The 27,813-nt window shown below is 44.8% G+C and overlaps 1 protein-coding gene across 2 annotated transcripts; it reads left to right on the top strand.

Annotated features, from left to right (window-relative positions):
- Window positions 1-234: 234 nt before the first annotated feature.
- LOC140548282 (calpain-1 catalytic subunit-like) lies at window positions 235-27,401 on the top strand. Of its 2 annotated transcripts, XM_072671799.1 has the most exons (23): window positions 283-323; window positions 2,175-2,222; window positions 5,984-6,230; window positions 8,718-8,787; window positions 13,195-13,313; window positions 14,158-14,291; window positions 14,379-14,547; window positions 15,049-15,132; window positions 15,242-15,327; window positions 15,527-15,601; window positions 16,517-16,677; window positions 16,815-16,984; window positions 17,177-17,188; window positions 18,648-18,859; window positions 19,694-19,733; window positions 19,881-19,946; window positions 21,239-21,296; window positions 21,731-21,795; window positions 21,922-21,990; window positions 23,377-23,455; window positions 24,212-24,325; window positions 24,417-24,475; window positions 25,207-27,401. In XM_072671799.1, exons 3-23 carry the CDS (start codon window positions 5,985-5,987, stop codon window positions 25,231-25,233), a joined length of 2,115 nt encoding a protein of 704 aa, XP_072527900.1. In that variant the 5' UTR covers window positions 283-323; window positions 2,175-2,222; window position 5,984; the 3' UTR covers window positions 25,234-27,401. The 2 variants fall into 2 exon arrangements, with proteins under 2 accessions (XP_072527899.1, XP_072527900.1); XM_072671798.1 differs by lacking the exon at window positions 2,175-2,222 and having other exon boundaries at window positions 235-323.
- The last annotated feature ends 412 nt before the right edge of the window (window positions 27,402-27,813 follow it).

Raw genomic sequence — 27,813 nt, 5'->3', positions numbered from 1 at the left:
GATAATACATTAACCACATCTCGTGGGCGGGGCTTTAATCTGCCCTGCCTGTCAGTCATCCCAAAGCCACGCCTCCACTCTGCTCTTGGCGGAGCGAGACGAGCAGGTCGCTGTCAGTCTTATCTTGGCCCCGCCCCCATGGGCCGGGCTGCGTGGGCGTCTAATGTTGTCAGTCATTCTGTAGCCCCGCCCCTAAGGGCTGGGCCGCTGACTGCAAGCCGGTGATTTGTGCGTTTCTGCGGGATGACTTCATTCCCATCCCGTGTAGTGCAGCTCCAAGCCTCGCCTCAGGCAGACAGCAGGACAGCGCCGTGTAAGCAGTGGTGAGTCGGACCAGCTTCTCTGCTCTCGTCCATTATTATTATTATCATTATTATTATCATTATTATTGGCTATACTTTGGTCCTCGAGCTTCAGCTTCAGAAAAGGAGCATTAGCAGAGCTAGCTAGCTAACCATCATAGCGCTGTAACGGTAACCCGGCTTCCTCCTGTATCATGTGTAACCTTATAGGCAGCTCACCCGTCCTGACACACCCTCGCTTCTCACTGCGCTCATATTCTCATATTCTAGGAGAACAGTCCTGAATTATTCATCAGTCACAGATGAAGCCTAATTCTCCGCTCCACCTTAAATGCTGCCGCAGTGTCGCGCTGAGGCCGGGAGGCTCGAGCCGCCGCTGCTGCTGCTGCCGCCGCCGCCGCTGGGCGATTTAAGGTGGACCGGAGAATTCCAGCCAGGTTAGCGACAACGAAAGGGAATGCGACGTTTTCCGAATGTTTCTCGGCTGTTTTCGGAGTGTTTCTCTGTAGTTGGAGCTGGAGGAGCTGTCCTGCAGCCTCGCACTGGGCTCGGTCAGAGACCTGCTGAGTGCTGACTGTCCCTGCAGCCCCGCTGTTTGTTTACACGGCCGGCTGAGTGGATGCTGCTGCTGCTGCTGCTGCTGCTGCGAGGAGGCGGCGAACAGATGCTCTGCAGTGTATCTGGAGTGGCTATGGTGGGGGTGGGTGTGTGTGTGTGTGTGTGTGTGAGAGAGAGATATCTGATCTCTTGGGCTACGTGGCCTGTTTGTCTGAAAGCAAGCCTTTCTCTCTCTCTCACACACACTCACACTCACACACACACACACACACATCAGCATGCACAGAAGTGCTGATTCACATTGCCCTGCATTGATTTCACAAACCCTTGGTCAGAGAGGGGCGGTGCGTGAGGTCAAATCACAGCCGACAGTGGTGGCTCAGCGGTCAGAGCTCCGGGATATTGACGACAGGGTTGTGGGTTCGATACCCGGGCTCGGCAGGCTGCCACTGTTGGACCCTTGAGCAAGGCCCCTCAACCTCTCTGCTTCTCTCCAGGTACTGGAGTTGGCTGCCCACCGCTCTGGGGGTGTGTGTGCGCTCACTGCCCCTAGTTGACTAGTGTGTGTGTGTGTGTGTGTGTGGGTGTTCACTACCAGAGATGGGTCAAATGCAGGGGACACATTTCTCTGTAAATAGTGCAGTGAGAAATATATGCACCTTTATTTATATATATATATATATAATATAGACACGTGTATATATGGTCACTTATGATCGGACACATGCAGTCATGGATGGACACTCCCGCTGAATGTGGGCAGCTGGGTGCCAGGATGGACGGGCGGTCCCGACACGGCACTGTAGCTGAGTATAGCCTCCGCCTTACCAGCACAGCGTGTAGCCTGCAGCCGAAGCGGGGAAGTGAAGAGGTGACCGGTGCCGGGCGGGAGGGACGGGGCAGCCGCTCCGCCGGTCGCAGCTCGAGCTCGTATCTATAAATATGGGCTGTTAACTCATTGAACCCTAAAGGTAAAGATCAAAGGATGCGACTCCTGTGTCTCAAGGCTGTGTGCGTTGCCATGGTGACGTAAAGAAATTTCCCAGTTGCCCAGTGATGGAGGGTTGTCAGTCACACACTTTCAGCCCGGGTGGAGCAGTATAGTAAGATGTGGTGTTGCATGCACATACACACCCTGACAAACACTGGAAGTCACCAGGCATACTCACACACACACACACACACACACACACACACACACACACACACACACACAGACGGGAGTGGTCAGCTGGTTCAGTGATGTGAGCTCCTGTCTGCATTTGTTGTTGTTGTTCTTCACTCCGGACCTGATGGTGGTTCACGGTGCCTCAGCTGAACTTTCTGTCTCTTCAAGCCTGCGACTGCGACGAGGAACTGCAGGTACACACACACACACACACACACACACACACACACACACACACACACACGTAGCTGCTCTGAGGCTGCGGTTTGGAGCTTCCTCTTAACAACGAGACTGGCTGGCCTGTATGCTCTGTGATCTCATCGACTTTCTTTACCTGCTCTGTTGAACTAACAGGCGGCTCGGCTCAGCAGGCCGTTCTCCAGGTGTGGGGGTCCGAGGCGGGGGTGGGGGGGGGTATTCAGTACATGAAAGTGACAAACCCTGAACCTCAAAACTCTGCTGTCCCCCAGAACCAAAACAACTGCTCAGCAGACCAATCCTAAAACCCCCCAACAGAGCCGGCCTAAGGCATTCTCGAATTACGCGGCTGCTTAGGGCCCCATGCCACCAGGGGGCCCCCAAGAGCACCAAGAAATCATGATTACAAAGTATATAAAAATGAATAATAAAACGAAATGGAAGTTGGTGGTTGGAGTTAGGAGACCATGCCTTCCTATGGTGTGATGAAGCGTTTGGTGCTGAGGTGTTTGTATGGGAGGCCCCAATTAAAAATCAGCATAGGGCCCCATAAAGACTTGTGCCGACCTCCTAAACTGTTACCTAACAGTCCTGACTGGTTTAATTTACATAAACCCCGCCCACTCGAGAAATCCCTAGTCAAAGGTGGGTGAAATGGCTAACGGTGTGGGTGATACTGGAGAGCAGCTCCTCGCCTTCTCCATGCTCTGCTAGTTACGGGGGTATGGGTTGCTACCGGAACCAGGCCTCAAGCCCAGGACGTGCCAGGGGTGGGCTAGAAGGGTATAAAGCCCCTCTACTGTCCAATAGAGTCCAATCCGTCATCATCATCATCATCCCAGAGAACACAGTAGTTCCACTGCTCCACAACTCAATGCCTAGCTTTTCTTTATATCATTGATTTCAGACAAAACTATGAACTAGCAAGTGTCCCAATACTTTTGTCCCTTTAGTGTAGTACTATTAAAGGATTTTCGGAGGACTATACTTTGGTCATCAGCCTCGTTTTTGGGCTGTAGGATGTATGGGAATCCTATCGCTCGTTTGGTCACGGTCCACCTTCGACCCGGTGGGAATTTGGTGTGTGTGTGAGCGCCCCTGGTGTAGGATGGTGGTATCACTCACAGGGGGATGTTGTACAGTACAGTATGGTGATAGGATGGGGATATGGCACCGCACTGGGATGTCGTATGGGGGAGTGTCCGTCCAGGCTTTCTGATGCTGCTCTGGCTTATTCCTGCATGGTCCACTAAGAGCTCTGTCTGACCTGAGTGCTGCTGACCACTCTTCCACTCAGACTGTCCGTAAATACACTTCCTCTCATCATCAGCCAAGCCTCTCCCTCTCTCTCTCTCTCTCTCTCTCTATCTCTCTCTCTCTCTCTCTTACTCACACACATTTGCTTCTGCCAGTGTATCCTCCACAGTTCCCAGGTTTAGTTCAGTTCAGATTAACTCAGTTCAGTTTAATTCAGTTTAGTTCATTATAGTCTAATTCGGTTTCATTCATATTAATTCAGTTTAAGTTTAGTTCTGTTCATATTAATTCAGTTTAGTTTTATTCAGTTTCATTCAGTTTATATTAATTCAGTTTAGTTTAGTTTAGTTTAGTTTTATTCTGTTTAGTTCTGTTTATATTAATTCAGTTTAGTTTAGTTTCATTCAGTTTAGTTCTGTTCATTTTAGTTCTGCTTATATTAATTCAGTTTAGTTTAGTTTTATTCAGTTTAGTTCTGTTTATATTAATTCAGTTTAGTTTAGTTTTATTCAGTTTCATTCAGTTCAGATTAATTCAGTTTATTTTAGTTTAATTCAGTGTAGTTCTGTTTATATTAATTCCGTTTAGTTTCATTCAGTTTAGTTCTGTTCATATTAATTCTGTTTAGTTTAGTTATGTTTATATTAATTTAGTTTAGTTTAGTTATGTTTATATTAATTTAGTTTAGTTCTGTTCATATTAATTCAGTTTAGTTTAGTTCTGTTTATATTAATTCAGTTTAGTTTAGTTCTGTTCATATTAATTCAGTTTAGTTTAGTTCTGTTTATATTAATTTAGTTTAGTTTAGTTCTGTTTATATTAATTCAGTTTAGTTTAGTTCTGTTTATATTAATTCAGTTTAGTTTAGTTCTGTTCATATTAATTTAGTTTAGTTTAGTTCTGTTTATATTAATTTAGTTTAGTTCTGTTCATATTATTTCAGTTTAGTTTAGTTGTGTTCATATTAATTCAGTTTTATTCAGTTTAGTTTCATTCAGTTTAGTTCTGTTCAGATTAACTCAGTTCAGTTTAATTCAGTTTCGTTTAGTTCAGCCAGTTTAGGCTACACTGGTACACTAGTAAGGCTTTAGGGGCAGGACTGTATTAAGTTACAGGTTAGTACACTTCACTAATTAGTCCAGTAAACCGGTAAAACCATTAAGTTAGGAAGGGTTTTCCCATTTCCTGTAAAGTATTTGGAGATACGAGTTCTTGCGTGACAGTGGCCAGGTGTCTGACTATGTATGCTAGTGCACATCACTCTACAAACCAGTGCCACCATTAACACCACTACTCCCACTCTCCCTCAGACGCTGCCATTCCCACACCTGTCTGCCAGTTAGAGCAACCTTATGTCTCTCTCTCTCTCTCTCTCTCTCTTTCTTCTCATTCCTCCTCTCTCTTCCTCTCACTCGCTCTCCCTCTCTCTCTCACCCTCCCTCTCCTTCCTTTTACTTGCTCTCCTCTCACTTTCTTTCTCTCTCTCTTTCATTCTCTCTCGCTCTTGCTCTCTCTCTCCATCTCTCTTACTGTCCTGTGCTCGCTCGCTCTCTCTCTCTCTCTCTTTTTCTTCTCCTTCCTCTCACTCGCTCTCCCTCACTGTCTCTCTCTCTCTCTTTCTTCTCATTCCTCCTCTCTCACCCTCCCTCTCTTTCCTCTCACTCGCTCTCCCTCACTGTCTCTCTCTCTCTCTCTTTCTCTCTCTTGCGCTCTCCCTCTCCATCTCTCTTACTGTCCTGTGCTCTCTCTCTCTCTCTCTCTCTCTCTCTCTCTCTCTCTCTCTCTCTCTCTTTCTCTCTTTCTTCTCATTCCTCCTCTCTCTCACCCTCCCACTCCTTTCTTTTACTCACTCTCCTCTCATTTTCTCTCTCTCTCTCTCGCTCTCTCTTTTATTCTCTCTCTTTCATTCTCTCTCTTTCATTCTCTCTCTCTCTCTCTCTCTTTCTTTCTCTCTTTCTTTCTCTCTCTCTCTCTCTCTCTGTCTTACTGGCTCATAATGTGCTTTCCTTTTTTTGGTCTTTCACTCACACACACACACACACACACACACACACACGCTGTATCAACTTTTCTTTCTCGGGGTTTCTTTCTAACTTTCTAGACCTCTAAACACACTGCCGCTCACACACACACACACACATTGTCCTGTTGTTTCTTTGAGTCTGTAACTGTCTATGCTCTCTCTCTCTCTCTCTCTCTCTCTCTCTCTCTCTCTCTCTCTCTCTCTCTCTCACTCACACTCACTGGCTGATTTTGTGGTTCCGGTTTTCATGTTGTCGTTCACACTTGCTTTCACACACACACACACACACACACACACACAAACGCTGTATCAACTTTCTCTTCGCTGGGTTTCTTTCTAGCTTCCTAGGCCTGAACACACACACACACACACACAGGCTTGTTGTTTCTGTGGGTCTGTAACTGTCTATGCTCTCTCGCTTTCTCTCTCTCACTCTTATGGTTCATGTGTGTGTGTGTGTGTGCTGTGTTGCTGCAGTATGGACGTTTTTGGTGGGATGTCTGCGCGGATCCAGCGTGAGCGGCTGCAGGCGGAGGGCGTGGGCTCTAATGATCGAGCGGTGCGGTTCCTCAGCCAGGACTTCGAGGCTCTGAAGCAGGAGAGTCTGGAGAGTGGCCAGCTGTTTGAGGACCCCAGCTTCCCCGCCCAGGCGCAGTCTCTGGGTTTCAAAGAGCTCGCCCCCCACTCCTCCAAAACCCGCGGCGTGACGTGGAAGAGGCCCACCGTGAGTCCAGCGCCCTGACCCCATTACTGACCCCATTACTGACCCCATTACTGACCCCATTACTGACCCTATTACTGACCCCATTACTGATCCCATTACTGTACCCATCACTGATCCCATTACTAAACCCATCATTGATCCCATTATTATACCCATCACTGATCCTATTACTATACCCATTGCTGATCCCATCGCTGATCCCATTACTTATTCTATTACTATACCCAACACTGATCCCATTACTAAACCCATCATTGATCCCATCGCTGATCCCATTACTTATTCTATTACTATACCCATCACTGATCCCCAACACTGATTCTATCACTTATCCCATTACTTATCCTATTACTGTACCCAACACTGATCCCATTACTAAACCCATCATTGATCCCATCGCTGATCCCATTACTTATCCTATTACTGTACCCAACACTGATCCCATTACTAAACCCATCATTGATCCCATTATTATACCCATCACTGATCCTATTACTATACCCATTGCTGATCCCATCGCTGATCCCATTACTTATTCTATTACTATACCCATCACTGATCCCCAACACTGATTCTATCACTGATCCCATTACTTATCCTATTACTGTACCCAACACTGATCCCATTACTATACCCATCACTGATCCCATTGCTGATTCCATCGCTGATCCCATTACTTATTCTATTACTGTACCCATCACTGATCCCCAACACTGATTCTATCACTGATCCCATTACTATACCCATCACTGATCCCTTTACTATACCCATCACTGATCCCCAACACTGATTCTATCACTGATCCCATTACTTATCCTATTACTGTACCCAACACTGATCCCATTACTAAACCCATCATTGATCCCATTATTATACCCATCACTGATCCTATTACTATACCCATTGCTGATCCCATTACTTATCCTATTACTGTACCCATCACTGATCCCCAACACTGATTCTTTCACTGATCCCCAACACTGATTCTATCACTGATCCCATTACTTATCCTATTACTCTACCCTACATTGATCCCATTACTAAACCTATCATTGATCCCATTATTATACCCATCACTGATCCTATTACTATACCCATTGCTGATCTCATCGCTGATCCCATTACTTATCCTATTACTGTATCCATCACTGATCCCCAACACTGATTCTATCACTGATCCCATTACTATACCAATCACTGATCCCCAACACTGATTCTATCACTGATCCCATTACTATACCCATCACTGATCCCATCGCTGATCCCATTACTTATCCTATTACTGTACCCATCACTGATTCCCATCACTTGGGATCTTTACTTGCCCAGCATCGCTAACATGGCATTAGTCACAAGCCATGTTGATGAGGTCCTTAGCCCGTCACATCTAAACCCTAAGAAAGAATACGGGGTCAACATCTGAAGGCTCTGAGGACGAGGCTTGAGTCCTTCACCAGACAGGCTCACAGGAAATGCTACAGGAAACAGAATCGGGGTCATTTTACACCACAGAACCTTTTTCAAAATAAACTCCCCATTGCTGAAATGCCATTAACCATTCTATGCAATTGATGGCGGTCTGGCAAAACTGGGCTTAATGATCAGTCAAGATCAGCCCAGTATATCAGTTACTGGCTATCTTGTCTACCTATAATCAGTATCAGTATTGATCCAGAAAAGCACATATCGCCCCACCCCTACTGACCTGCAGCAAGCTGAAGTGCTCTTTGCCACAGGCCTGCATAGAGCATTACAAACACAACACTTCAGGCCTACGTTTTGGTGGCTGTGCTTCACAGATTCCCCCAGATCATTTAAATGACGAGCAGCATGAAAATGAGAGCACAGGCGTGTCGAAGGATCCACCCAGATCCACCCAGGATGACTAGCTACCTATTACAAAAAGCTCTTAAGGTGTCTGGCAGCTTGGGACTGTCCCTCACAAAAGCACCTTCTCATTTCACTTCCCTGCATGAATCAGCTTTCAGTATTTATAGGAGCCAAACCCGGTACGGTATCCTGTATTTGTGCAGGGCTGCTACAGCTTAGCATATAAGGCCTTGTTCACGTCTCACATTTGCATATGTCTTTGGTTCTAGAATCAGCAGTGGACAGAGCTGAGTTGTTCAGTTGTAAATGGGGTCCAGTGTAGCTCTGGTGGTAAGTCGTAGGGGTACCTATTTAGGGCTTAGCAACAGTTTAACCAGTCCATATTTTTGTTCAGTTCAAGCTCATTGGTCAGGGGATCCCAGGGCTGCATGAGGAACCTCTGACCAGGGAAACTCTGAGTCATCTGAGGACTCATGTATGAAGAATGTGGCATCAATTTCTTGTAGCTAAGGACAGATTGACAGACATTCCACTTATCATCCAGTAATGAAGCCTTTAAGAATGCAGTAGTGTCTCTCAGGGATTGGGGTATTTGATGTTGATCATAACTATGTCATTTTTTAATGCTGTTCTTCATCTCCTTTGGGTTTTTCACAGGAGCTGACAGAGAGTCCTCAGTTCATTGTCGGTGGAGCAACCCGGACAGACATCTGCCAGGGAGCTCTCGGTGAGTGCTGTGTCCTGAGTTATGGAATAGTACAGTCAACAAGTACATTTTCTGGGGTCTGGAAAAGAAGTCCAGGACTTGTTGATTTGTAAAATAGTACATATAAAACTAGAATATGTTAGAAGATGTTTTGAAATTCTTGAATTCATCAATTTCCATCGAATGGTTCATGTCAGCAAGTTCTGGAATGGGCAATTTCTAGAAATCTTGAGTTCTAGGACAGTTTAAGTGAACAAGTTCTGGAATTCATGAAATCTAGAGAAGGTCAGGCTTTCAATTTCTAGAATTTCTTGACTTTTAGAATAGTTTATAGATTCTTAAAATCTAGAATAAACAAAGCTTTCAATTTCTAGAATTTTTTTTACTTTTAGAATACTTTATAGATTCTTACAATCTAGGTGAAGCTTTCAATGTTTAGAATTTGTGACTTTTAGAATAGTTTATAGATTCTTACAATCTAGAATAGGTGAAGCTTTCAATTTCTAGAATTTTTGACATTTAGAATAGTTTATAGATTCTTGAAATCTAGAGTAGGTCAAGCTTTCAATTTTAGAATTTTTGACTTTTAGAATACTTTATAGATTCTTGAAATCTAGAATAGGTGAAGCTTTCAATTTTAGAATTTTTGACTTTTAGAATAGTTTATAGATTCTTGAAATCTAGAGTAGGTCAAGCTTTCTATTTTTAGAATAGTTTATAGATTTTTAAAATCTAGAATAGGTGAAGCTTTCAATTTCTAGAATTTATGACTTTTAGAATAGCTTAAGTGAATGGTTTAAGTTCTGGAACCCTGTAACTTAATTTGTTCAATTGTGGAATAGTTCACTTCAGCAGGCGCTTGAATTCTTTAGTTCTGGAACAGGTCAAGGGATCATGTTTTAGAATTCCTTCATTTAAGAAAAATGTTAACGCAAACATGCACTAGAATGTTCTTCAAGTCAGGTTGTAGAATCCCTGAGTTATGGAATATTTGAAGTCTGATTCCTAAGTCTAAGTCAGTTCATTCCCACATTCTTGAGTTCTGCAACATTTCAAGTCAATAAATTCCTATTTTCTGTCATTAAGTTGTAGAATTCAGCAGTACGTTCTGGTGTTATTGACTTCTTCTAGAATTAATGAAATCATCAGGTTCTAGAAACTTGACTTGTCTAGAATATGACTTAGAAGTCTTAGAATTGTATCTGCATTCACCTGACCTTGGGTTGCACCTGGGTTACACCCCACACCAGGCCTTTCCCTACATAACTACAGAGGGTGTTCTAGAGGGTGCCATGCAACCACTTATGTCCAGTCTGTTTAGAGCTTTTCTCAAAAGCATTTCTAAGTTGTGCAAGTCATGTTGTCTGTTTTGTGAGTACAAAGTGGCCTTAGGCGTCACAGCAACAAAGATAACAACAAAATGTGGGATGGCCAAGGTGGTGTTGTCGGCAAGCAACCAAACCTACTAAGCCAACAGCCATTGCGCAGTCAGGGCAGGCCAGGAGAGCATCAGAGGAACGCTGATAACTGCATCTCAGGAATTGGTGTAATTCGTTTCCTCACTGGGATTAAATAAAAAACATGGGCAACAAGATGCAACCTAGACCTTTGTGGCGAGATATATAAGGGCTGTTCTTGCTTGCATTACAAGCAGTGGTACCTGTGCTAGGTTGGATGTTCTACAGCAATGTGCTGATGTTCAGCAGGTGATATTTAAAACTTCTGAGAAGAAACCTCATCAGATTAGACCTGCATGGTGGAGTGGCATGGTGCGTACTGAGGGCAGAAAACTTCCAAGAATGTTGTGGGTGTAAAAGAGAGAGAGAGGGAAAAGAGCAAAGGCCTAATATATGTGTGTGTGTTTGTGTGTGTGTTTCCTGGGGGTGGGGTGTGTAGAACTTGCTGCCTGAGCGATGAGTCACAGACTGGGTGGTTTAGCGCAAAAGGGCTTTGGGAAATATGGCAGAGTGCCATCATTTTCATTGTGTCAGTGTGTGTGTGTGTGTGTTGTTGAAATGGCTCAGGCAGTTTGTACTGGTGAAACTGGGTGGAGGAGGATCTTACTGCGAACACATTACAATTGCTCAGACTAATAGAAGACAGTCCTCTTGAGGAGCACTATAGGGATGCCTGTGCATTAGAGGAGAGTATGAGTAAACAAGGCAGAGCTAAGGCTAAGCTAAGTTCTCCTAATGTCATTGTTATGCTCTCTCGCTCTTTCTCGCTCTCTCTCCCATACACATCCAGCTATTTTCCCCTCTCCCGTCCACTGCCCCCTGCTGATGCGCTGTGGTACTGCAGTTGATGTATCAGCAGTTACCAGCTTTATCTAACGATGCTCCAATATGGGAATTGTTTTTATGGGAAGCTGCTGCTGATACGTAAACAGCTGTAAAGCGAAGGCGTTCCAAACAACTTGATTTGTGGAGTAAGTCAGGTTCTGGAATATGAGTACCGGAAATAGGACAAGCTATCAACTTCTAGAATGGATGAGTTGTGGAACCATTAAATGGCAACATGCATTCTGAGATTGATTAGGGCAGCAGTCTTCAACATTCTTGAGGTCTAGGTCAGGTTTTAGAATCCGTCAGTTCTGGGACAGGTCAGGTCATGAAGTTCTAGAATCTTTTAGTTCTGGGACAGGTCAGGTCATAAAGTTCTGGAATCCTTCAGTTCTAAGACAGGTCAAGTCTTTAGGTTCTAGAATCCTTCAGTTCCAGGACAGGTCAGGTCACGAAGTTCTAGAATCCTTCAGTTCTAAGACAGGTCAAGTCTTCAGGTTCTAGAATCCTTCAGTTCCAGGACAGGTCAGGTCATGAAGTTCTAGAATCCTTCAGTTCTAAGACAGGTCAAGTCTTTAGGTTCTAGAATCCTTCAGTTCCAGGACAGGTCAGGTCACGAAGTTCTAGAATTCTTCAGATCCAGGACAGGTCAGGTCATGAGGTTCTAGAATCCTTCAGTTCTGGGACAGGTCAGGTCATGAGGTTCTAGAATCCTTCAGTTCTGGGACAGGTAAAGTCTTCAGGTTCTAGAATCCTTCAGTTCTGGGACAGGTCAGGTCATGAGGTTCTAGAATCCTTCAGTTCTGGGACAGGTAAAGTCTTCAGGTTCTAGAATCCTTCAGTTCTGGGACAGGTCAGGTCATGAGGTTCTAGAATCCTTCAGTTCTGGGACAGGTAAAGTCTTCAGGTTCTAGAATCCTTCAGTTCTGAGACAGGTCAGGTCATGAAGTTCTAGAATCCTTCAGTTCTGGGACAGGTAAAGTCTTCAAGTTCTATAATCATTCAGGTCTACGACCGGTCAGGTCTTCAGGTTCTAGAATTCTTCAGTTCTGGGACAGGTCAAATGTTCAGGTTCTAGAATCCTTCAGGTCTACGACAGGTCAGGTCATGAAGTTCTATAATCCTTCAGTTCTGGGACAGGTCAAATCTTCAGGTTCTAGAATCCTTCAGGTCTACGACAGGTCAGGTCATGAGGTTCTAGAATCCTTCAGTTCTGGGACAGGTAAAGTCTTCCAGTTCTATAATCCTTCAGTTCTAAGGCAGGTCAGGTCTTCAGGTTCTAGAATCCTTCAGTTCCAGGACAGGTCAAGTCTTCAGGTTCTAGAATCCTTCAGTTCTGGGACAGATCAAGTCGTGAAGTTTTAAAAGCAGTGTGCTAATAGGCTCTGGGTGGTACTAGTTAGGGCGGCCTGGCGGCGCCTGAGAGGGGCTGAGCCCCTGTCCCCGCCTCCACCCCACCACAGTGGGTTGTCTTGTCCTACTGTAACTGAGTTTGTGCTGTGTGCAATCAAACTCAATTTAGGAAATGAGTATGAAAATCAACTCAACAGTACTGTCTCCTTTGTTACCACCTCCAGAGCAGCTCAGTGACGGAGGCTTGGAGCTCTGTGCGATTGGATTATGTATGTATGTGTGTGTGCTGTGTGTGTGTGCTGTGTGTGTGTGCTGTGTATGCCTAATGGCCACTGACAGTAATGCAAACACTGCAAGTCAGCGTAATGGATGGAGCAGACAGAGTTACTGGCAGAGGCCTGATCAATGATGGGCTGATGGTTCTTCAGTCATCATCATCATCATCATCATCATCACTTCTCACTTAACTTAGTCATTCATTTCCTGAAGGTGTCCTGCTGTGGTATCTGACACCAACAAGACAATAGCAGCAGATCCTTTAAGTTCTGTGAGTTCTATGAGCCTTGGGCACCCATGACCCTGTCGCCGGTTCATTGGTTGTCCTTCCTTAGAGCACCTTTGGTATGTTCTGGTCCAGTTGTCCAGCCATCACAATTTGGTTCTTGTCAGTGCTACACACTTAACCTGGTGGTTTTAATGTTATGGCTGATTGATATGGGACATCTTTGCATGGTTCTTAATTAAATGGAATTCTCTCTCTCTCGCGCTCTCTCTCTCTCTCTCTCTCCTGTAGGTGACTGCTGGCTGTTGGCTGCTATAGGGTCTCTCACTCTAAATGACCGGCTCCTGCACAGAGTGGTCCCTCACGGCCAGAGCTTTACAGACGACTACGCCGGCATCTTCCACTTCCAGGTACGCAGGCTGGAACATCTGACAACACCAAGCTCTAGTACGCATATGAATAACACGTCCGAAAGTATGTGGACATCTGATTTACACACAAATATCTGGGGGTTATGTGACCTAGTCAGGCATCCACATACTTTTGGCCATAGATATGAATAAAAGAGATTCAGATACCCAGATATTTGTATGTGATGGCCAAAAGTATGTGGACGTCTCATTGTCACACAAATATCTGGGGGTTGTGACCTAGTCAGGCATCCACATACTTTTGGCCATAGATATGAATAAAAGAGATCCAGATACCCAGATATTTGTGTGTGATGGCCAAAAGTATGTGGACATCTGATTGTCACACACATATCTGGGGGTTGTGTGACCTAGTCAGGCATCCACAAACTTTTGGCCATAGATATGAATAAAAGACATCCAGATACCCAGATATTTGTGTGTGATGGCCAAAGGTATGTGGACGTCTGATTGTCACACAAATATCTGGGGGTTGTGTGACCTAGTCAGGCATCCACATACTTTTGGCCATAGATATGAATAAAAGAGATCCAGATACCCAGATATTTGTGTGTGATGGCCAAAGGTATGCGGACACCTGATTGTCACACAAATATCTTGGGGTTGTGTGACCTAGTCAGGCATCCGCATACTTTTGGCCATAGATATGCCCATGTTGGTAGAAAAGGCATGTCCGACAAGCTCGTTAGGTGAATGGTGTCCACCTACTGTACCATTGACCGCAAGGGTGTGGTTAAATAATGAAGATTATCATAATCCGGTCAGGACTGAGCTCGATGTGGGCGTTATTCTGAATGCTGAGTGGCTTATTCTGAATGTGCAGTTCTGGCAGTTTGGCGATTGGGTGGATGTGGTCGTCGACGACCGGCTGCCGGTGAAGGATGGGGAGCTCATGTTTGTGCACTCTGCCGAGGGAAGCGAGTTCTGGAGCGCCCTGCTGGAGAAGGCCTATGCTAAGTGAGTGCATGCATGTGCCATCCGAGCCAGGGGTGGATATTCCCACTATTGGGTAATAGGTAGGTGGTAATGTGTGTGTGTTTCCAGGCTGAATGGTTCCTACGAGGCCCTGTCTGGAGGCTCCACCACCGAGGGCTTTGAGGATTTCACCGGCGGAGTGTCCGAGATGTACGAGCTGCGCAGCGCTCCCAGGGACCTGCATCGCATCATCGTTAAAGCCCTGGAGAGAGGCTCGTTGCTGGGCTGCTCCATAGACGTGAGTCCCCACAGTGAGGGCAGCCGTTCTGCAGCCGAAGGCACTGAACTTGCACAGTTATCAGCCTGTTTGCCCCAGCGTCTCAAGGGTGGGTTAGATGTTGCATCCCTGGCCGGTGCTGGTCATGCTGCTAGCCATGGGCGGCCGGTGCCCGTGAGAGGGCGGATGGCCTGGCTCTCTCCAGGGTGGATGGAGCTTTCTCCTCACGTCCTCTAGTGCAGTGCTGGACGGTGCCGGATGATGCGTGAGAGCCAGGGCACACAGCGTTTTCCTCTGGGTGCTTTGGTTGCCCGGTGACGTTGCAGTTCGGAAAAAGAGGCGGTGGCTGGCTGTGCATATGCCCGAGGAGGCCTCCCAGTGTGGGGAGCGCTGCATGTGACTGGGGGAGACAATAATATAATACAATATATTCTCATATAATATTGATATATTTACTGTAAATACAATCAAAATGCCTGAATATATGAAATATTACAGCCTGTGTGGTTCTTAACTTCACAGATTACCAGTGCCTTTGATATGGAAGCTATAACATTCAAGAAGCTGGTGAAAGGCCACGCCTACTCCGTCACAGCTCTCAGGGAGGTACGTCAACTGGTTGCTGTTTCTCGCATACAGACATACGGCACCTTCTTTCAGACACGAGGCATTCGGGCCAGCAGTGTTTACTGACACATTTTTTACACCTAATCAGGTGGATTTCCGAGGTGCCCGAGAACGGCTGATCCGCATCCGGAACCCCTGGGGGCAGGTCGAATGGACAGGAGCCTGGAGCGACAAGTGAGTTCTCCAGTGAAACGAGCATTAACCTTCACCTCTTGTATCCAGAGTTAATGGTGGCAGACGATTTTTTTTAACTCTCTGTTTAAAAGCCTTTAATACTTAATAATAAAGTCTTCACCCCTACCTCTGGTCCTGGAAAAGGAAATGACCCTGAAATGACCCTCACATGGTTCGTCTCCTTCATGTGTTTCTTTAGTTCCTCTGAGTGGAATTCGATCGATCCCACTGACAAAGAGGACATGAACTCCAAAATGGAGGACGGAGAGTTCTGGTGAGTCTTCAGATTTGGTGAGCTCGGTCCTCGTCGTCCACATCGGTCCCCAGTGCTTTGTGCTGGTCACTGCTTCTCTACACTGGTCCTCATTCCTTCACGCTAATCTCAGTTGCTCTACACTAGTCACCGTTTCTCCACATTAGTCCCCATTTCTCCACACTAGTCCCCATGTCTCCACCATAGTCCCCATGTCTCCACACTACTCCTCAATTTTCCACACTAGTCCCCATGTCGCCACAATAGTTCCCAATTCTCTACATTAGTCCCCATGTCTCCGCCATAGTCCCCATTTTTCCATTATGTTTCCAGTTTCTTCACCCTAGTCCCCAATTGTCCACCCTAGTCCCCATATCTCCACACTACTCCTCAATTCTCCACACTAGTCCCCATGTCTCCACCCTAGTCTCCATTTATTGCTCCCAGTTTCTCCACACTAGTGCCCAAATCTCCACCCTAGTCCCCATGTCTCCACCCTAGTCCCCAATTGTCCACCCTAGTCTCTATATCTCCACCCTAATCTTCATTTATTGCTCCCAGTTTCTTCACCGTAGTGCCCAAGTCTCCACCCTAGTCCCCATGTCTCCACCCCAGCCCCCATTTTTCCACACTAGCCCCCAATACTCAACCATAGTCCCCATTACTCCACATTAGTCCCCATTTTTTCCATTTTCTTCACATTGGTCCTCATGTCTACTGTTTGGTCCCCATGTCTCATCTATGGTTTTATATTTAGCCACATCGGTTCCTATTTCCGGACCTCGGATTCAGTTTTTCCACTGTTGTCCACAGTTCTCCACACCAATCACCATGTTTCCATTCCTGTGATGTTTGGAGCTATTTCCTGTACCTTGTTCTCTCTCTCTCTCTCTCTCTCTCACTCTCTCTCTCTCTCACTCTCGCCCGCTCTTTTAGGATGTCATTTCAGGAGTTTAAGCGTCAGTTCTCACGGCTGGAGATCTGCAACCTGACACCGGATGCTCTGAGTGACGACACCCTGAGTTTCTGGAACACCGTCAAGTTCGAGGGCGGCTGGAGGAGAGGGAGCACGGCAGGAGGCTGCAGGAACCACCCCAGTGAGGATTACACACCCACACCCACACCCCTGCTAATACTCCACATAGTTACATAGTTACTTTATAGGTGTTTGTAGGTGGGTGTAGGTTTATGTACGTATACATAAGAACAAGGGCATCTCACCTCTCCCTTTCAGATACGTTCTGGATAAACCCCCAGTATAAGATCACCCTGCTGGAGGAGGATGATGATCCTGATGATAATGAAGTGGCCTGCAGCTTCCTGGTGGCTCTGATGCAGAAGGACCGGCGGCGCTACCGCAAGCAAGGCCAGGACATGCACACCATTGGCTTTGCCGTCTACGAGGTCAGCAACTTTTGTAGTTGGGCCTCCTTTCCACTGCGCTGCCGCACCGATCCGCCGATACGGAACCTTCCGTACTCAGACCCGTTCGGCCCTGCAGTGGAAAAGAGTGGACTGCAGATCTTCGTACCTAAGTTCTCTAATGTTCTGACAAGTGTATCATTTTACAGCTTTGCCTCTTTCTCTCTTTTTCAGGTCCCAGATGAGGTACACATCATTCTTTTATTCATCAGAGTTTTCCCTTTTGCTCCCGGTATGGTACGGCCAGTTGACCCACCCTCTCGTAGCTCCCCCTAGCACTAGCAGTGCTCCCGACACTAGGAGGGTAAAGAGTCCATGCCTCTGATACATTCATTGCGGCGCCTGGGGAGGGGAAAGGGTGAAGGGCCTTGCTCAAGGGTCCAACAGTGATCAAAAAACCACTACAAATATACAGTATAACCCCCCAAACTCTACACTAACTCAACATTTAGCGTTAGCCATTCCCTAGTCTTTCATCGACTGTCGGGTTCCTACATGTGTAAAAACCCAGCAGCTCCCTGAGAAAAGTGCAGATATTGACCAGTGATGATTGAGGTAGATGGGGCTGAGGTAGATCCCATGTCATCCAAAAAACCTCCATCATGAAGATCCACAGATCAGCCATAACATCACCTCCACCTGCCTAGAATTGAGTATGATCCCCCTTGTAATGCCACAATAGATTGAAACATTCAGCGCATGGTCTCTGGAGATGCCCTGTGGTATCTGGACACCTTTAGACGTTAGCAGCAGCCCTGTAGGTTGTTAGGTGGAACCTTCATGGATTGCTCGGAGTTAATTAGACACATCAGTTGGTCCTTTGAAGTATAAACGAATGAGATTAACGTGCCCTGGAGCCCTTTAGATCTCCCTTAGATGTCCCTTTGTTGCTCATCCTTTCTATCAAAGGTATTTCCTGTCTTTTGATCCGTCATATGGTGCAACTCGGTTGCCACATCTACCCAATTATCGCCCCAATATACCCACCACCACCACCACCACCACTCACTAGGACTCCCCCTATCACTTGCAATGCTCCAGACTCTAAGAGGATGAGGACAAGCCCATGCCTCCTGCCACCAGTGCAACATCACTAGGCAGCGAAGGTGCTCGGAGCAAGGTGCCAGATTCCCAGCTTTGATACGTGAGCCTGTGCAGGCCGGCCCAGCATCACACAATGGGAGTGATGAGGGAGAGAGCGCCATCTACCCACTCAGAGAGGGCATGGCCAGTCGTGCTCTCTCAGGCTCCGGCTGCTGATGGCAAAGCAGCGTGACCCGGCATTCGATCTTGCGATCTCTGGGGCACTCTCGAGTCCACAAGCGCATCATTTGCTTGTCCAATTGGACCTAATTGCTGGGTGTAGATGCTTACCCAAGGGTAGCTCTTGCTGTCTGACAAAGTCTTCAAGGGTCAGTCGGGCCACCACAACAGATCAGAGCATTCGAGGCATGGAGCTCCACAAGATCTCTGAAGGTATCTCTGTCCTGTGGTATCTGGACATCTTTAGATGTTAGCAGCAGATCAGATGTCCTGTAAGGTGTTAGGTGGGACCTCCATGGGTCACGTCATCGTCTAGCCATGATCTCCATGTGTCCGTCTGACGAAGGTGGCCCAATACCGCACCTGTTTTCTTGTTGCGTAGTTCCGTGGTTGCCAGAGTGTCCATCTGAAGAAGGACTTTTTCCTGCGCCACTCTTCCTGCGCTCGCTCCGAGACCTTCATCAACCTCCGGGAGGTGAGCGCGAGGCTCTGTCTGCCTCCAGGAGAGTATCTAGTTGTCCCCTCCACCTTCGAGCCTGGGAAAGAAGCTGATTTCGTCCTGCGAGTCTTCACTGAGAAACAGTCCGAGACACAGTGAGTGAATCGCATCGGCAGCATTTTAGGCTCGATCAGTGAACCTAAAGGAGTTAACCTTTAGGACAAAAGTATTGAGACACCTGCTTTTTTTTTCTAAATCCAGGGAAGATGGTGTTAAACAATCTTCAGCAGACCTGCTGACGTGGCTCCTAATACTGCACGGCATATACAGTAACGCAACATGTCCAAATGTTTGTGGACACCCCTTCTAATGAATGCATACAGCCACTTTAAGTTGCCCCCATTGCTGACACACACACACACAGCTTGTCTAGTACCTGTAGAGAATTCTTTCCAATAGAATAGAACTCTCTAGAGCAGATAAACCTGAACCTACTAGTACCATGCCTATAATGCCAGGCATGGGCTAGAGGGGTGTAAAGCCCCCCAGCATTGCGCCGTGGAGCAGTGGAAGAACTGTGGAACTCTAGAATGATGGTGGTGGAGCTCCATCCAGTACTTTTGGGATGAGTTGGGGATGATGAGGTGGGGTGGTGATCATCATCCAACATTCTGACCTCACTAATGCTTGAATTGTCGCTGAATGCAATCAAATCCTCACAGCTTTGCTTTTCCAAAATCTAGTAGAAAGCCTTCTTCCCTGGACAGTAGAGACAGTCACTTCAGTAAAAGCAGGATCAGCTCTTTTTTTCAGCCCTTGATTTCAGAAGAAGCAGTGAATGAGCAGGTGTCCCAATACTTTTGTCCATTTAGTGCATGTCGTGGTTGGTCAACTACTGTCCACCAAACTGTGCCTCGCAGTGTGGAAGTGTTGAAACACTTGGCCAGTGTGACCAGTATGACTGATGATGCTTTTCTTCTGTGTTTTAGAGAGATGGATGATGAGGTGTCTTTCATCCTGGATGAAGAGGTGAGGTCCAGCTACTGTTCATTTCTATTCAGTTCTTTTCTGGGTCAAGAGTCAGGAGTGTGTGTGTGTGTGAGTGTGAGTGTGTGTGTGCGAGGGAGAGAGAAAGTTGGGCCGTGTTTTACACTTTGCTTTCATTTCTTCTCCAAGGGGGAGATCACAGAGCAAGACATCGAAGCCTCATTCAAGACCATGTTTGCTCAGCTTTCTGGAGAGGTAAGAGTTTTCTGTGACCTGACCAAATTGGACCCACTGACCGGAAGTGCACCTCACCTACGTTACATGTGTCCTCCGTCACCTACGTTACCTAAAGCAACAATTTGGCCATTTCCCCAACCAAGCACTGGGTTACTATACAGCACAGGACACATGCTGGGTTCAACTGGGTTGTGGGAATAACCCAACACACCTGTCTACCTAAATAAACCCAATGCAGTGGTCAGTGAGAGTGTCTACCTGTAATTAACTCTATATAAAATTAGAATAAACCCAAATAAACATGAAGTCAGTGGTCAGTGAGAGTGTCTACCTGTAATTAACTCTATATAACATTAAAATAAGCCCAAATAAACATGGTCAGTGGTCAGTGAGAGTGTCTACCTGTAATTAACTCTATATAACATTAGAATAAACCCAAATAAACATAAAGTCAGTGGTCAGTGAGAGTGTCTACCTGTAATTAACTCTATATAAAATTAGAATAAACCCAAATAAACATGAAGTCAGTGGTCAGTGAGAGTGTCTACCTGTAATTAACTCTATATAACATTAAAATAAGCCCAAATAAACATGAAGTCAGTGGTCAGTGAGAGTGTCTACCTGTAATTAACTCTATATAACATTAGAATAAACCCAAATAAACATAAAGTCAGTGGTCAGTGAGAGTGTCTAACTGTATTTAACTCTATATAACATTAGAATAAACTCAAATAAACATAAAATCAGTGGTCAGTAAGAGTGTCTACCTGTAATTAACTCTATATAACATTAGAATAAACCCAAATAAATCTAAAGTCAGTGGTCAGTGAGAGTGTCTACCTGTAATTAACTCTATATAACATTAGAATAAACCCAAATAAATATAAAGTCAGTGGTCAGTGAGAGTGTCTACCTGTAATTAACTCTATATAACATTAGAATAAACCCAAATAAACATAAATTCAGTGGTCAGTGAGAGTGTCTACCTGTAATGAACTCTATATAACATTAGAATAAACTCTAATAAACATAAAGTCAGTGGTCAGTGAGAGTGTCTACCTGTAATGAACTCTATATAACATTAGAATAAACTCTAATAAACATAAAGTCAGTGATCAGTGAGAGTGTCTACCTGTAATGAACTCTATATAACATTAGAATAAACTCTAATAAACATAAAGTCAGTGGTCAGTGAGAGTGTCTACCTGTAATTAACTCTATATAACATTAGAATAAACCCTAATAAACATAAAGTCAGTGGTCAGTGTATCTCTGCAGGAATTCACTCATCTCTCTTGTTTGCTTTTCAGGACATGGAGATATCAGTCCATGAGCTGAGGACCATCCTGAACAGAGTGGTGGCCAAACGTAAGGTCGCCTGATAGTAGCCCTTCTGTTTGTAGAGGTCACTCAGTTTACCATGTGCAGTGATGATACCCAGGGCCAGTATGGGTAGCACAGACGGTTTTGTCCATGGGTTCCTTGTTGGCCACACATATGGATGCCCACCAGTGTCAGTGATTGGGCAAGGAGGGTTTAGTCGTGGGCCCAATCTGGGATGTACACTGCACATAGGGCCTAGAGGGGACCCATGTGAGATTAGGGTGGACTGTAACAATGGGGCCCATTTGGATTAAAACATGCTCATGTGGGGCTGGTATGGGAACTGGGAATCAGAAGGTTTTGCCCATATTAGGGAATGCCCACTAGGGTCAGTGTTGGGGCCCCATTAGGGTTGTACACTGCACTTGGGGCCTAGATGGGACCCATGTGAGATGACTCTGTCCTCCTGCATTTTTCAGACCGGGATCTAAAAACAGACGGCTTCAGTTTGGAGGCGTGCAGGTGTATGGTGGCCCTCATGGACGTATCCTTCTTCACAAACTAAACCAGCCGATCAGCTCTCGTGTTATTAGCCAACCTCATTTTTTTTTAAACATACAGATGGACAGAGATCTGCTTGCTTATGATCCTTGACTAAGATGAACCTCAGAAAGATGGCAGTGCTCGTCTGGGCATCGTGGAGTTCCAGATTCTGTGGAATAAGATCAGGAAGTGGCTGGTAAGTGATTGTTTTCTAAAAGTGCTGTACTTTCACAATGCTGAATGTTCTAATAATCTTATAAATGAGCACATTAATTAGTTGAAACCCAAATTCAGCATCGTCCAATAGTAGAAGAGAGAACCGGCATTGCTACCTTTACGTTACCTGGCTAAGTGAGAACACCCTGATTTAAATAACCAAGTGGGTACCAAACTCTATAAAAACTCAGTCAGTGGTCAGTGAGAGTGTCTACCTGTAATTAACTCTAAATAACATTAGAATGAACCCAAATAAACATAAAGTCACTGGTCAGTGAGAGTGTCTACCTGTAATTAACTCTATATGTTTATTTGGGTTTATTCTAATGTTATGTAGAGTTAATTACAGGTAGACACTTTTACTGACCACTGACTTTATATTTATTTGGGATATTCTAATTCTAGTTAGTGGTCAGTGAGTGTCTACCAGTAATTAACCCTATATAACATTAGAATAAACCCAAATAAACATAAAGTCAGTGGTCAGTGAGAGTGTCTATCTGTAATTAACTCTATATAACATTAGAATAACCCAAATAAACATAAAGTCAGTGGTCAGTGAGAGTGTCTACCTGTAATTAACTCTATAGAACATCAGTATAACCCCAAATAAACATAAAGTCAGTGGTCAGTGAGAGTGTCTATCTGTAATTAACTCTATATAACATTAGAATAACCCAAATAAACATAAAGTCAGTGGTCAGTGAGAGTGTCTATCTGTAATTAACTCTATATAAAATTAGAATAACCCAAATAAACATAGTCAGTGGTCAGTGAGAGTGTCTACCTGTAATTAACTCTATATAACATTAGAATAAACCCTAATAGACATAAAGTCAGTGGTCAGTGAGAGTGTCTATCTGTAATTAACTCTATATAACATTAGAATAACCCAAATAAACATAAAGTCAGTGGTCAGTGAGAGTGTCTACCTGTAATTAACTCTATATGTTTATTTGGGTTTATTCTAATGTTATATAGAGTTAATTACAGGTAGACACTTTTACTGACCACTGACTTTATATTTATTTGGGATATTTCTAATGTTAGTTAGTGGTCAGTGAGTGTCTACCAGTAATTAACTCTATATAACATTAGAATAAACCCAAATAAACATAAAGTCAGTGGTCAGTATGAGTTTCTATCTGTAATTAACTCTATATAACATCAGTATAACACCAAATAAACATAAAGTCAGTGGTCAGTAAGAGTTTCTATCTGTAATTAACTCTATATAACATCAGTATAACACCAAATAAACATAAAGTCAGTGGTCAGTGTGAGTGTCTACCTGTAATTAACTCTATATAACATTACAGCCCTTCTCTCCAAACTATGCAACATAAGGTCTTCTCCTTATTTGCAGGGAATTTTCCGGCAGTTTGATCTGGACAAGTCAGGCACCATGAGCTCCTATGAGATGCGCCTGGCTTTGGAATCGGGAGGTGAGTGTGTTAGATGCACTCATTACAGCGTCTTAACCCGGAGCCAGTGGTAGCGCTAAGATCGGGCCTAGCTGGTCTAGGCTATCTCGGTTTGGTCGCTGGCCAGCCATACACTGATCAGCCATAACATTATTACCACCTGCCTAATACTGGGTAGACTCCACAAGACCTCTAAAGGTGCCCTTCGGTACCTGGCGTCCAGACTAATGGTAGCAGCAGATCCTTCTTTAAGTCCTGTAAGTTGTGAGGTGGGTGCCCAGACCCTGTTATCAGAGCTGTCTGATGTTTTGGAGATGTTCTGATGTTGTCTAGAACATCCCAAGTTTGGTTCTTGTCAAAGTGGCTTCCAGCACCTCCATCACCTTCAAGACCTGACTGTTTACTTGCTGCCTAGAACATCCACCCCTTGACGTTGACCAATTCAAATAGACGTTGTGTAGGAATTGAAAGTGATGATTGGGTTGGTTCCGAACTCTGGGTGCCCCCTAAGGGTTCATTTTGTGATGACGTTGTGTGCAGCACTGATTAGGGGGTAACTGTTTAGCTTTGGTCATAATTGCCCACTTGAATTAGGCTTAGGCTTAGGCCAATGGGAATGTGGCCTAATGCGCTGAGAACAACCGAGGGATGATCCAAGCCTGGCCTTGAGGGTGTAATTCAACACACACCCCTCTTGAATCCTCTTCACAATGGGGTATATAGGCATGCACAGTCCACTGCTTAGCGTTTATATACCCTCTCTTTCTCCTCGTACAGGTTTCAAGCTCAACAACAAGCTGAACCAGGTGCTGGTGGCCCGATACGCCGAAAAAGAGATGATCGACTTCGATAACTTCATCTGCTGCCTGGTCAAACTGGAGGCCATGTTTAGTATGTACCCTCCCCTACTACTGACCCATTTGCTGGTTACCAGCGGCTCACAGCACCTTGCAGGTTCCTAAATATGGTCTTCTCCAAACAGGAACCTTCCAGCAACTGGACAGAGATGGTGCTGGAATGGTGGAGCTTAACGTATCTGAGGTGAGTGAAGCAGCATTTACACCGGTTTTACTCAGACAGGTGCAGACCTCCTGAACGTTAGGGGTTAGCCTTGGCCTGACTCTGCTTCAGAATTCCAGCAAGTGTCATGAAATCGAGATGACAGAACTTTTACAAAGGCTTTTATTTTGAAATAATTGAGACATCCAAGCCAGGCTTCCAAACTTCACACACCTGGCAAGAGGGAGTTTGGATAAGAAGGGTAGCTTAAACTAGCTCACAGTTGATGGCGGAAGATCTTGGAAGGAAGAAATTCCACCAGCTGACTTGTTGCTGCAGTGGTGGCTCTTTAGGACCACCCATACTTTCACTAATATGTGTAAGAAAGGCAGACTGCATGACTAGGGGCTTAATTATATACACCTGTGGCAATGGGACTGAATCAAACACTTGAATTCACTGACTAATAGGTGTGTCCCAATAGTTTTGTCAATTAAGTGTATCTTCTGGAATAGAGCAAAAGCATTCCAGTGTTAATTTAATTTATTTAGTTTTAAAGGGCCTCAGAGCGCTGGTAGCATAGTGTGATGGGGTTGTTCTATCTTTGAGGATCCTTGAAGGTTCCAGGAAAGCATAGTATGATGGGGTTGTTCTAGCTATTGGTGGGAAAAAAATAATCCGGAACAACAAGCAAGCAACCATTTCTTGTTCCTGAGGAACTATATTCCTTCACGCTTCCTTTCATGCCAATTAACTTCCTCTGTTGCACACAGTGGCTGTACCTGACCATGTGCGGTTGACCGCTCAATCTCCAGAGCAGACGGACGTCCATCCCGATACGATACCTGGAGCAGACCGCACACCAGTAGCACTGTCAGAGCTTTTTGGGCTTCTTCAACATCCAATCCAAAGACGCCCGTTCGGCTCGGCACAGCCTGCCTTACCCACTTCAGCGACCACCTCACAAACCTTAGTACGTTTCTGCCTGGGGCTTTGAAGGAATACCTTTATCTATGCAAGACTGAAGAGCTTAGTTACTTAAAGCCATGAGATGTGTTCAGAATAATGTTGCATGACACTAGAACTACTAACCTCATTTCTAAGGGAACTCAATAGCTGACAAACGTTTCCTCTCGTTTAGAATGAACTGGATATAAGGGATGGGACTCAGAAGCATACACTACACTGCTGAGGACCTTTTGGAGGTTCTACAAATTGAAACTGTGGAGGAACCTCTTAAGATGCTTTGTAGAACATTGAAGAAAATGTTTTTTAGAAGAAAAAGGTTCCTTGAAGGTTCCTCAAAGCTCAGCAAGAGGTTCCTCCACAGTAGAAACCTCATTTCTAAGGGACCTCAATAGCTGGTGAACGTTTCCTCTTGTTTAAATTGAACTGGATATAAGGGGGTGGCCTCACTGCTGAGGACCTTTTGGAGGTTTTACTATTTGAAACTGTGGAGGAACCTCATAAGGTGCTTAGAAGAACCTTAAAAAAAGGGTTTGAGAAGAATAAGGTTCCTTGGGAGGTTCCTCCACAGTAAAAACTTCATTTCTAAGGGATCTCAATAGCTGATTAACGTTCCCTCTCGTTTAGCATGAACTGGATAAAAGGGATGGGACTCTGAAGCATACACTACACTGCTGAGGAATACAATTCTATTTGAAACTGTGGAGGAACCTCTTAAGATGCTTTGTAGAACATTGAAGAAAATGTTTTTTAGAAAAAAAGGTTCTTTGAAGGTTCCTCAAAGCACAGCAAGAGGTTCCTCCACAGTAGAAACGTCATTTCTAAGGGACCTCAATAGCTGGTGAACGTTTCCTCTTGTTTAAATTGAACTGGATATAAGGGGGTGGCCTCACTGCTGAAGACCTTTTGGAGGTTTTACTATTTGAAACTGTGGAGGAACCTCTTAAGATGCTTTGAAGAACTTTGAAAAAAAGATTTTGAGAAGAATAAGGTTCCTTGAGAGTTCAGCAAAGTACCTTAGGAGGTTCCTCCACAATAGAAACCTCATTTCTAAGGGACCTCACTAGCTGACAAACGTTCCCTCTTGTTTAGAATGAACTGGATATAAGGGATGGGACTCTGAAGCATACACTACACGGCTGAGGACCTTTTGGAGGTTCTACAATTTGAATCTGTGGAGGAACCTCATAAGGTGCTTTGAAGAACCTTAAAAAAAGGGTTTGAGAAGAATAAGGTTCCTTGGGAGGTTCCTCCACAGTAAAAACTTCATTTCTAAGGGATCTCAATAGCTGATTAACGTTCCCTCTCGTTTAGCATGAAAAGGATAAAAGGGATGGGACTCTGAAGCATACACTACACTGCTGAGGAATACAATTCTATTTGAAACTGTGGAGGAACCTCTTAAGGTGCTTTGAGGAACCGTGAAGAAAAGGTTTTGAAAAGAAAAAGGTTCTTTGAAGGTTCCTTCACAGTTTCTGAAACTGAAAACCTTTAAAAGTTTCGCAAGGAACTTGTTCTTTTAACAGTGTACACAGACCGTGCTGTTTTGCACTAATAGAAACTAGTGTTTTGGGTGAAGACTGACATAACTAAGTACTAACACTGAGCAGGATTCAGCGGATGTGGAACTGTAGAGCTGTGCCTTTAGAAAGTGGCGTTTTAGGTGAAGATGTAGATCTTAGAACAATAGAATGAGAACTAACAAGAGACAGGTGGTAAACAGAATGATGTATTTGGCCCCGCCCCTCCTCTTTCTGCATAATCAGTATGTATCCAATGTTTTTAATGAAGCTACATCTATATATTGCCTGATTGCTTGGCATTGGTTAAGCCGAGTCTTGGGGTCAGGCTGGGCCTAATCGTCCATTTATTTGACCGAATAAACCAAAGGTAATCAGCGCTCCACGCCGCCATCTTGCCACAGCCTTAGTTCACGCTGTCTAGAGTTTTATCTCATTTTATTATTTATTAAATGCTGCTTAATAAAGTGATATACACATGCCATCTTGTTCTTCATTGATTGCTCTCAGTATGCAGTAAACGGTAATAAGAATTTCGGACGTATCTGAAATATCGATATATCCGCAGCATATTTTTTTATCAACGAATCCATCTTCACATCAGGGCAACGCAAGTCTGGATTTTTTTTCTAGCCTAGAAATGAGACACAGTAACTATGACCAGAGGACCGTGTTGCTAGCCATTTCAGTGCAGTGCTGGCCAGCACTGGCGTCTGCTGGTACGCAGCCTTTTCCTCTGAGCGATGTTGCATCATGGCTGGCTTTGCACATGTCAGAGGAGTTTGAGAGGGGGAACGCAAGAAAGCTTAACCTTGGAAAGGGATTGCTTATTTCACGCTAGGCTACTTTTACTTTACTTTAATGGCATTTAGCTGACGCTCTTATCCAGAGCGA

The sequence above is a fragment of the Salminus brasiliensis genome, chromosome 25 (assembly GCF_030463535.1).
Source record: "Salminus brasiliensis chromosome 25, fSalBra1.hap2, whole genome shotgun sequence".
NCBI classification, from domain to species: domain Eukaryota; kingdom Metazoa; phylum Chordata; class Actinopteri; order Characiformes; family Bryconidae; genus Salminus; species Salminus brasiliensis.
The sequence above is the reverse complement of the archived record's forward strand: the minus strand, read 5'-3'. Positions and strand labels throughout refer to the sequence as shown.

What these genes read in the sequence shown, in the direction of transcription:
- LOC140548282 (XM_072671798.1), top strand. Translation starts at nt 244, where the DNA reads ATGACTTCATTCCCATCCCGTGTAGTGCAGCTCCAAGCCTCGCCTCAG. An exon ending in TGACGTGGAAGAGGCCCACC is followed by an intron (nt 6,231 to 8,717) that starts GTGAGTCCAGCG and finishes GGTTTTTCACAG; the next exon opens with GAGCTGACAGAGAGTCCTCA. An exon ending in TTGCTCAGCTTTCTGGAGAG is followed by an intron (nt 19,947 to 21,238) that starts GTAAGAGTTTTC and finishes TTTGCTTTTCAG; the next exon opens with GACATGGAGATATCAGTCCA.